Source organism: Doryrhamphus excisus, chromosome 4 (assembly GCF_030265055.1).
Source record: "Doryrhamphus excisus isolate RoL2022-K1 chromosome 4, RoL_Dexc_1.0, whole genome shotgun sequence".
Lineage (NCBI taxonomy): Eukaryota > Metazoa > Chordata > Actinopteri > Syngnathiformes > Syngnathidae > Doryrhamphus > Doryrhamphus excisus.
In genome coordinates this window covers 22,262,669-22,274,300 of record NC_080469.1, presented here as the reverse complement: position 1 = coordinate 22,274,300, position 11,632 = coordinate 22,262,669, and the positions used below count along the sequence as shown (strand labels likewise).

The window sequence follows — 11,632 nt, the reverse complement described above, 5'->3', positions numbered from 1 at the left end:
ATTAGTCTTAATGGGACATGGAGCATAATGGATGACAAAATGTCTTCCCATCATTCTGAAAAACAATTTACATGGCGCAAGATCATAAAGTTCAATCATAAGGGCTGCCATCAGGGGGCCCGAAAAAAAAATAATAAGTCGATATGCTCGGCATCAAACCGTCTAGAGCTCCCGTAGTATTACTTTTAATGGCTTTAATATACAGACAACACGCACACGTAATATTGACTGTCATTGATTGACTCTGCTTTTTATTCTTTCTCTTATGTAGTAAATCCCGGTCTTGCTCTCGCTTCTGTTGTAGGCCTTGAGAGGTCAACCCCCCCCCCCCCCCCCCCCCCCCATTTTCCATTATTATGCCCCCCCAACCCCTCCACCTCCCTTAATGACACACACACACACACACAAGGTCGCAGGCTGGAAAAGCTTTTATGACTTGCCAATAATCATAATGTCACATTGATGGAGCAGGTCAATACTAGTGTGTGTGTTTATTACATGCATTATGGCTTTTCTGCTCTGTTCCAGTTAGACAACATGTGTTGGTAATATATATATATAAGTATATATATATAAGTGCAGCAGCGGTGTGTCATACAAGGAAATATGACCTGTATATGTTTATTTTTATGAATGATATCTCCATGTGATGTGTGTTGGGTCACTCACACGTGCTAGCTTCCTGTTCATTCGCTCTGGAGTAGACGGCTAGACAGCGACAAGGTCATTGCCATGACAACAGTAGCTATTTTACCATGGCAACTTCCAGGAGCCTTCTGTTCATGCTGGAGAATAATAATTGTTAGCAAGATTTAATCACAGGGTGTAGTATTTTTGTGTAAGGTTGTAATTTGTAAAGTCTAATTGACTCTAGGCGGCACGGTGGAAGAGTGGTTAGCGCGTAGACCTCACAGCTAGGAGACTAGGGTTCGATTCCCACCCTCGGCCATCTCTGTGTGGAGTTTGCATGTTCTCCCCGTGCTTGTGTGGGTTTTCTCCGGGTACTCCGGTTTCCTCCCACATTCCAAAAACATGCTAGGTTAATTAGCGACTCCAAATATGAGTAGAAAAGGCAACTATAGGGGTGCTATTTCATGTCCACAGGGCTCTAATAATGTTCTACTTGTAAATATCCAATCCTAGTTCGCGGGAATTAACTTATTGTGATGGCTGCACAGCGAACGAGGGGTTAGTGCCCAGGCCTCACAGCCAGGAGACCAGGGTTCAATTCCCACCCTCGGCCATTTCTGTGTGGAGTTTGCATGTTCTCCCCGTGCATTCGTGGGTTTTCTCCGGGTACTCCGGTTTCCTCCCACATTCCAAAAACATGCTAGGTTAATTGGCGACTCCAAATTGTCCATAGGTATGAATGTGAGTGTGAATGGTTGTTTGTCTATATGTGCCCTGTGATTGGCTGGCCACCAGTCCAGGGTGTGCCCCGCCTCTCACCCGAAGTTGGCTGGGATAGGCTCCAGCACCCCCGCGACCCTAGAAATTTTCTTCGGAAATAATCTTTGTAAATGTTCTTCTTTTAATATTATTATGCCTTTTTTCTGCTAATATTTTGATGTTATTACCATAATTTTCTAATCACTTCCCCCCAACCTATATTTTGTTTTCTTTTTTGTAATATTACAACTTAGTGCTATTAAAATGACATTATTTTTCCTCACAATATTAAGACTATTTCACAGTTTGTCTTGGAAATTTCCTTCTTGTAATTAGGACTTCATTCCCATAATATTACAACATTTTTCCCCAAACAATTTTTCCAAAAATTACAACATTATGTTGTTTTGTTTCTCATAATGTTATGACTTTTAAGCAGCTTTTTTTTCAATATTTTGACATTATTTTCATAAAATTGCAGCTGTTTTTTTTCAATTTTTACAATTATTTAAATTCTCATAATTCTGACTTTACTCCCAGAATAGCGTCACTATATTGTCATGACATTATAACTTTTTCCGCAACCTAATTTTCCAAAAATTACAACTTCTTCTTCCTCGTCCTCTTTTTTATGATTTTAGGGAGGGCAAAAATCCATTCAAAGGCGGAAATTAAAAATGAGTTAAAAAAAAAAAATCTTGGATTAATTGAAAAATTAATTGACCAATTAATCGGTTAGTAAGATACTTTAAAATATGCGGTATACAACATATGTGTGGCTATGAAAAAAAAAACATAAAATCACCTTCATTTAGGCAAAAACGTATTCATGATAAAACCGCTGGAACCACAACAAGCAGCATCGCTAAGCTAAAAGCTGGTGGGGCTTTCATGTGGGACGCCATATTGTTGGTGCAGCCACAATTCCCAGGTCAACACACCACACAAACCCCAGCGAGCCTCTAAAGTCCACTTAACCAGCTGATCACCTCACCGCACGATGAAACATTTAGCCGTGAAGACCGGCTCTTTAATCAACGCTCACATTGTGGCTGCGATGACGTCGTCTCCGTTTTCTTTCAATTGACGGCGCCACATCTTCAAGGAAGCAAGTTATCCTCGTTCCGTGCCTTTAAATAACGTGTTAATCCCGGATTAACCTGGACGTCTATGTCAATTTGACTTTTCCGACAATTCATTTTGGGACTTCACCTCATGCACGGTGCCATAAATCAATGCCGCTCTCTCCAATCAGCATCTTTATAATGTGTCCCCTTTAACTAAACACCCCTCCCCCTAATAAAAATCAGTGTCTTTTATTTAACATCTCAGTGGCCTGTTGTTTACTCCCGTCTTGCTTTTTAATTAACATGGCCCCCCCATGATTTGCATCCTGGCAGGCACATTATCTCTCTCACTCTTCAACTGTGGCGTTCCATCAGGTGTTTGCGGTAAAGATGATGATGATGTCGAAGAGCTATTCATCACCTTTGCTCCAATTTCATCGACATCTTTCCTGTGTGAAATTGAAATTTCTCACACATTTCAACACGCTCTGCAGTACGCTCCCTGTACCTTGAGGGTGTTTGGTTCCCTTTAGGGGCCTGGCAAGTACATGTCTTGTAAAATTGGACAAGATTGGCCGAAAAAACATGGACGCCAAAAAGTAAAATGTCTTTTAAAGGGGCACAGGCGAATTAAAAATGCTCTTAAAACCAGCAAAAATGGAAAAATCAGCAGTAATTTTACAAGAATAAAGTAAATATATTAAGATAAAAAGTAATTTAATTTTGTGACATTAGGAAATGTATAATGAGGAAAAAAAAAATAATGGGCTGCCCGCACGGTGGTGGGGGGTTAGCTCGCAGGCCACACAGTTAGGAGAGCAAAGTTCGATTCCACCCTCTGTGTGGAGTTTGCGTGGGTTTTCTCCGGGTACTCCGGTTTCCTCCCACATTCCATGCAAATGTTAATTGGCGACTCCAAATTGTCCATAGGTATGAATGTGAGTGTGAATGGTTGTTTGTCTATATGTGCCCTGTGATTGGCTGGCCACCAGTCCAGAATGTACCCCCCCCCCCCGCCTGAAGACAGCTGGGATAGGCTCCAGCACGCCCACGGTAGTAAATGAATGAATGAAAGAAATTCATCAATAAAGTTGAAATTAGGGCTGCAACTGATGAGTTACGATCTTACTAATGACTAATTACTAATTAATTAACTAATTAATTTAAACACATTTTTAATTTCCCAACAAAACAAAACAACATAGCTGGAATAGGCTCCAGCATCCCCCTGACCCTTGTGAGGACAAGCGGTAGAAAATGAATGAGAGAATGAATGAATGTCAAAATATTAAGAAAGCTACTTCAAAGTCATAACATTATGAGAAACAAAACATAGCTGGGATAGGCTCCAGCACACCCCCTCGACCCTTGTGAGGATAAGCGGTAGAAAATGAATGAATGAATGAATGAATGTCAAAATATTTAAAAAGCTACTTAAAAGTCATAACATTATGAGAAACAAAACAACATAGCTGGGATGGGCTCCAGCACCCTAGCGACCCTTGTGAGGATAAGCGGTAGAAAATGAATGAATGAATGCCAAAACATTAAGAAAGCTGCTTAAGAGTCATTACATCATGAAAAACAAAACAACATTGCTGGGATAGGCTCCAGCACCCCCTGCGACCTTCGTGAGGATAAGCGGTAGAAAATGAATTAATGAATGAATGAATGACAAAATATTAAGAAAGCTGCTTAAAAGTCAAAACATTTTGAGAAACGAAACAACATAGCTGGGATAGGCTCCAGCACCCCCTGCGACCTTTGCGAGGATAAGCGGTAGAAAATGAATGAATGAATGTCAAAATATTTAAAAAGCTACTCAAAAGCCATAACATTATGAGAAACAAAACAACATAGCTGGGATAGGCTCCAGCACCCCTCGACCCTTGTGAGGATAAGCGGTAGAAAATGAATGAATGAATGTCAAAATATTAAAAAAGTTGTTTATAAATCATGACATTATGAGAAACGAAACAACATTGCTGGGATAGGCTCCAGCACCCCTGCGACCCTTGTGAGGATAAGCGGTAGAAAATGAAAGAATGTCAAAATATTTAAAAAGCTGCTTAAAAGTCATAACATTATGTTAAACAAAACAACATAGCTGGGATAGGCTCCAGCACCCCCGCGACCCTTGTGAGGATAAGCGGTGGAAAATGAATTAAAGAATTCCTGAATGTCAAAACATTAAAAAAAGCTGCTTAAAAGTCATAACATTATGAGAAACTAAACAACATAGCTGGGATAGGCTCCAGCACCCCCGCAACCCTCGTGAGGATAAGCGGTAGAAAATGAATGAATGTCAAAATATTAAAAAAGCTGCTTCAAAGTCATAACATTATGATAAAAAACTAAACAACATAGCTGGGATAGGCTCCAGCACCCCCGCGACCCTTGTGAGGATAAGCGATAGAAAATGAATGAATGAATGAATGAATGTCAAAACAGTAAGAAAGCTGCTTAAAAGTCATAACATTATGAGAAACGAAACAACATAGCTGGGATAGGCTCCAGCACCCCTTGCGACCTTCATGAGGATAAGCGGTAGAAAATGAATGAAAGAATGAATGTCAAAACATTAAGAAAGCTACTTCAAAGTCATAACATTATGACAAACAAAACAACATTGCTGGGATAGGCTCCAGCACCCCCGCGTTGATATCTTAATGGTACTTGAACTTAATATGGTGTATCATTAAGATAATTGTATAATGGCATGACTACTGACTTTGGGCCACCACGATGACGATAACCCTAGACTACACACTGGTTGGTTATCTCTCGCTTACCGTGTTTCTGTGTCTCTCGCTTTGCCGTGTAAATCGATGGATCTTAATGTGAACAATAAACAATCAATCTCAACAAGCGGTGGTGGGGACAGGCGGGGGGGGGGGGCTTGCCCATATATATTTACGGGCTCCATGTCTTAGTGAGGTCACCGCACGGTTGCCCCGTTTCTTAAGCACCGTGTGGAATAAAGCACAGCAGCAGGATCGGCATGGTGAGATGTTAAACGTTCTCTCCAAATTAGCAGACGTGGAGTTGCTGGTTGCCTAGCAACAGAAAGCAGGTTTGTGGAGTGATTCAACTGTGGGGTGAAGAGAAGGCAGTGAGATTACACACACAGCCCACAAACAGATACGTCGCATATCATGTTTGGTAATATCATATCATATATATATATAGCCTTTGTATGGTTTTTGATTGATTTTTAAACTGTAATAATGATTTGGAGAGCATGAGAAAGTGGAGAGGACAACATAGCTCCAAGGAAACTCTGCCATTGATTGAATAGAGGTGTTCATTCATTCATTTTCTACCGCTTTTTCCTCACGAGGGTCGCGGGGGGTGCTGGAGCCTATCCCAGCTGTCTTCGGGCGAGAGGCGGGGTACACCCTGGACTGGTGGCCAGCCAATCACAGGGCACATATAGACAAACAACCATTCACACTCACATTCATACCTATGGACAATTTGGAGTCACCAATAAACCTAGCATGTTTTTGGAATGTGGGAGGAAACCGGAGAACCCGGAGAAAACCCACGCATGCACGGGGAGAACATGCTAACTCCACACAGAGATACCCGAGGGTGGAATTGAACCCTGGTCTCCTAGCTGTGAGGTCTGCGCTAACCACTTTCCCACCGTGCCGCCCTGAATAGAGGTGTTATATTGGGTTTTATGTCATTAAAATGCCATTAAATGATTGTATTGAGGCCTGAAATATAAGTTAATACATCACAAAATAATCATAATAATCGTCAGGTATGCTCGATTCCATGACTCCATGCCCCTAATTCTCCAATGTGGTGACTTCAAGTAAACTCGGAATTCTGTTTTCTTGTGTCCACCCAGTTGTCCAGCATATCAAGAGACACAATATCGTGCTCAAGAGGGAACTGGGAGAAGGAGCGTTCGGCAAAGTCTTCCTCGCCGAATGCTACAACCTGTCACCTGACCAGGAGAAGATACTGGTGGCCGTCAAGGTAACGTGCCGCACATCAAATGGTGTCTTCTGGCAAAACATTGTGTTGCTTTTTAACCACATGAAATTGCTCATTGTCCTGTGTGGGTTCGATGAAGTCGGCATGCAAGTAACGTTTGATGCCACATTGAAAGTGTTTAATCTTCAAAAATGGAGGGAAAAAAAACAACCAATCACAACTCATGTTACTATTGATGTAAGGTTCGAATTTTTTCGAGGTGTGTGTCACGCTTTGATGAAAAATTAAGAGGGGGAGGAGCCACCCATGACCCGTGTTGGGTATGTTACTTTAAAAAAGTAATTAGTTATAGTTAGTAGTTACTTTTCCAAAAAAGTAACTGAGTTACTTCACTACAAAAGTAACTAGTTGCCAGTAAAAGTAACTATTGCATTACTCGCCCTTTAGCCAATTCTCATTGCTTATGTAATCTAAACACCCGCCCAGCCAAGTTCTCTGATTGGCCGAAAAAGCAATCTTACTAAACCTTAGCTAATTTTCATTGCTTATGTGTTCTAAAGACCCGCCCACCCAAGTTCTCTGATTGGCCAAAACGCAATCTTACTAAACGTTAGCTAAATCTCATTGCTTATGTGCTCTAAACACCCGCCCACCCAAGTTCTGATTGGCTGAAAACGCAATCTTACTAAATCTTAGCCAATCCTCATTGCTTATGTGCTCTAAACACCCGCCCACCCAAGTTCTCTGATTGGCCGAAAACGCAATCTTACTAAATCTTAGCTAATCCTCGTTGCTTATGTGCTCTAAACACCCGCCCACCCAAGTTCTCTGATTGGCTCGGCAGCAGTCCGGAGGTCCTCGGGAGCGTTTTCGGAGTGTGACATTGAGTGAAAGACAAAGACCGTTTTGGGTGGGAATAAGGAAATTCATGGAAATGCCGGAGGAAGGGGTGCAGCGTCTGGAAGATCTAGAAAGCTTCCTGTGTTATTGCGCATCGCTGCTCTATAGTACTCCATAATTCAATACAAAGGGACAAAAAATGAGCATAATAGGTCCGCTTAATGATTACAACCACAATGTAGACATTCCAATTGGTTGGGGACATTACCACATGACCCTAAAGCATAACGGAACACAAAGGTGCGTTCATGTAGGAAAGTGTTTCAGTTTGTTAGCAATAAATACAATTTGTATTTATAAATACAAAAGTGTATTTCAGCTGAAGTAAAAATTTATATTGTTTTATATTGTTTATATATATCTAAGTCCTAGCTAAGGGTTCATGTAGCGGAGAGGCTTCTCGGGTTGTGAGATCGTCCTCTTTTGGTGATTTTATTTAGGTTATGATGTGTTACTGACATACATACAAAGACAAATACACAATAAATGATAAGTAACGTAATGTAACTCATATTACACAAGTATAATGATGAGCTAAAGGCACGTTACACACAGAAATTCAACAAAGAAACCAAGCTAACATGACACACACTAGAATAACCATTGTTAGCTTAATCATAGTTAGCTTAAATACTGATATTAGCACCGATGAAAAAAGGGAGCCTAACTTTGTGAAAAGGGTGACCAAACTACTCCACAGCTCCCACAATAAGCCAAAAAACTCACCTTTATGCATTCACGCACAGCATCAACGTGGTGATATGAATTATGAGGCGCAATAAGGCTCAGAGATCTATATATTGTTCAACCGAAAAAAAACGTCCCGCACTGTGGTGCGTTTACCGACTGCTGAACACCGTAGGACAAACGACACTCTAAGCCAGGGGTGGGCAAACTTTTTGACTCGCGGGCCGCATTGATATAACAAAATTTCCCGGGGGGGCCCAGACTATATATTTTACACATAACAGTCCACCTGGTATTATTGTATCTGTAAAATTGTCATGCAATCTGCTATTATTATTTATTATTTTATATTCATATTTAAATATTTTAAAAATAATAAAATATTATAATAATTAAAATAAAATTAAAATAATAATTATTATATTATTATTATGTAAAATATGCAAATATAACAATATTATTATATATAATTAATATAATAATTAGCATTAATATAATAATCATAATAGTTATAATAATAATATAATAATAATTATTATTTTAATTTTTATTATTATTATGTGCTTGTGTCTCTTTTTTCAGGAGCACTTTGTAAACAACAGACCATGTCAAACAACGAAATTGACACAACCATCAAAAGGTTGGCTCAGGCCATGATGCCAGGTTGTATGTTGAGTTTAAATTAAATACTTTTGAAAGATTGGGCGGGCCGTATTCAAACACTTGGCGGGCCGTATGTGGCCCCCGGGCCGTAGTTTGCCCACCCCTGCTCTAAGCCGAACATACAATGCAATGTAAATTATGGGCTTTCTAACAGTCACAATGTTGATGAAATCAATCAATGAAATCAATGCGTTTTCTGTATACTATGTAACAGAATGTAATCTTGAACACTGCACTCTAAGCTGAATATACAATATAATGTAAATTATGGGCTTTCTTACAGTTCATGTTATATCAAATCGTTCAAAATCCACGAATGGAAAACTCGGCGTCCAACCAACAAATAAAATTTGTATATTACAAGGTGTTTTTAAAAATCATCATCCTTATTCCTGCCTCGACTGTGTTCAGCCGCCGCTTCACGTCTTTTTTATCGTTTGCAATTTGTCGCCAGCAATCCGTCAAATTCGACTTAAAACCGCAGACTTCCGAGTTAAGTTGAAGCTCCCGGAAAATCCTATTTATCCGTTCATCCGTCTCTCCATCCAGGATGCTTGGTGTGCGGTGAAACCTAATCTAACTGAGAAAAGACTTCTCATTAACAATACATGACCTGGAAGAGACCCCCTACCCCGGCCCCCACCCCCTACCCCCCTTTTCCACATCCTCCACTTCCTGTGTCTGTTTAACCATTCATTCATTCATTCATTTTCTACCGCTTTTTCCTCACGAGGGTCGCAGAGGGTGCTGGAGCCTATCCCAGCTGTCTTCGGGCGAGAGGCGGGGTACACCCTGGACTGGTCGCCAGCCAATCACAGGGCACATATAGACAAACAACCATTCACACTCGCATTCATACCTATGGACAATTTGGAGTGGCCAATTAACCTAGCGTGTTTTTGGAATGTGGGAGGAAACCGGAGTACCCGGAGAAAACCCACGCATGCACGGGGAGAACATGCAAACTCCACACAGAGATGGCCGAGGGCGGGGACCGAACCCTGGTCTCCTAGCTGTGAGGTCTGCGCACTAACCACCAGACCGCCGTGCCGCCGTCTGTTTAACCATTGTTGAAGTAAAGCGTCATATATTTGATCATGTCGTCATCAATCTTCTAAAAAAGACACATTTCTAAACCTGCTGGCTCATGAATGTGGATTAATCATGAATTAATTAGAGACGAGCCATTGATTAGACTTTTTTCCCCCAATTAGTTAATGTACCATGTTCTTCTACCCCACGGCCCCCCGTCCCACTGTGCTGGAATGCTGTGAGTCACTGTTTCACTCCAGGGTTCCTCCTCCTCCTCCTCCTCTCCTCCTGCTTTTTGCTGCATCAACCTTTTGAATATTATGGGATGGCTGGCAGAAATACAGAAAATAACCCACACGTAAAGGTTCAATCAAATAAGCTTTTATTTTGTTAAAGAGAAATGTTTCCCTCAAGGCACCAAGCGTGTACATTGTGCGTATTTGTACAGCTAATTGTATGAAACTTGGCCAGAATTTGTATATTTCCATATATCCATATATCCATATATCCAGAATCACAGGTTTTCATACAGTCATCCCTTGTTTATTGCCGTTTTGGCTCCAAACCCAACCGTAGGATTTGATATTTATACATTTAATATTTTCAGGTGGAGCATACAGTACTTTCTAAATATGTTTTTTATTAATTAATTAATAAATAATACATTAATAATACATAAAATCAAGGATATCCGATAATTATCGGTATCGGTATTCATTTTCTACCACTTATCCTCTCGAGGGCTGGAGCCTATCCCGTCGCTAATTAACCTAGCATGCTGCATGGTGACGAGTGTTTAGCACGCAGGCCTCACAGCCAGGAGACCCAAGTTCAATTCCACCCTCGGCCATCTCTGTGTGGAGTTTGCATGTTCTCCCCGTGCATGCGTGGGTTTTCTCCGGGTACTCCGGTTTTTCCTCCCACATTCCAAAAACATGCTAGGTTAATTGGCAACTCCAAATTGTCCATAGGTATGAATGTGAGTGTGAATGGTTGTTTGTCTATATGTGCCCTGTGATTGGCTGGCGACCGGTCCATGGTGTACCCCGCCTCTCACTCAAACACAGCTGGAATAGGCTCCAGCACCCCACCCCCCCACGACTGAATGAATGAATGAATGAATTAACCTAGCAAATATCACAAACAGTCCACCTATTGCAATCCACTGGAATGTAATGGCACGAGCTAAGGTGCGCCAATGATGCTAGGAGTCCACTTGGCTGGCGCCAATTGGTGCCAGTTCACGGCAGTGCATATTGCAGTGGCGTGCAGTGGCTCAAACTGCCTCCCAACTGGCTCGTGGTGGCCTGTAACATCTGCAGAAATTGAGTTTGGCGGCAAGAAAATTTCAAAAGGTTTATAATCTTCGTCAAAGTGGAACCAAATATCACAAACAATCCGCCTATTGGAATCCACTGGAATGTAATGGCACGAGCCAAGTTGCACCAATAATGCTAGGAGTCCACTGAGGCTGGCGCCAGTTGGTGCCAGTTTGCGCCAATGCAATTTGCAGTGGCACCTAGTGGCGTGCAGTGGCTCAAACTGCCTCCCAACTGGCTTGTGGTGGCCCGGAACTTTGGCAGAAATTTAGTTTGGCGGCAAGAAAATTTCAAAATTGTTAAAATATTCATCCAAGTGTCCACAGAGTGGAACCAAATATCACAAACAATCCGCCTATTGGAATCCACTGGAATGTAATGGCACGAGCCAAGTTGAGCCAATGACGCTAGGAGTCACTGGGCTGGCACCAACTGGCGCCAGCCCAGTGGCAATTTGCAGTGGAACCTAGTGGCATGCAGTGGCTCAAACTGCCTCCCAACTGGCTCGTGGTGGCCCGTAACTTCGGCAGAAATTGAGTTTGGCGGCAAGAAAATGTAAAAAATTTTTAAATCTTCATCCAAGTGTCCACCAAGTGGAACCAAATATCACAAACAATCCGCCTATCC

The 11,632-nt window shown here is 41.5% G+C and overlaps 1 protein-coding gene across 5 annotated transcripts in view; it reads left to right on the top strand.

Annotated features, from left to right (window-relative positions):
• The window catches only part of ntrk2a (neurotrophic tyrosine kinase, receptor, type 2a), a 112,673-nt gene that overhangs the window by 67,209 nt on the left and 33,832 nt on the right, over nucleotides 1-11,632 (top strand). For all 5 annotated transcript variants that reach the window (XM_058069945.1, XM_058069944.1, XM_058069941.1 and 2 more), the window contains one exon: nucleotides 6,316-6,446. In XM_058069945.1, the coding sequence (XP_057925928.1) occupies nucleotides 6,316-6,446 (131 nt within the window). The remainder of the gene's footprint in view (nucleotides 1-6,315; nucleotides 6,447-11,632) is intronic.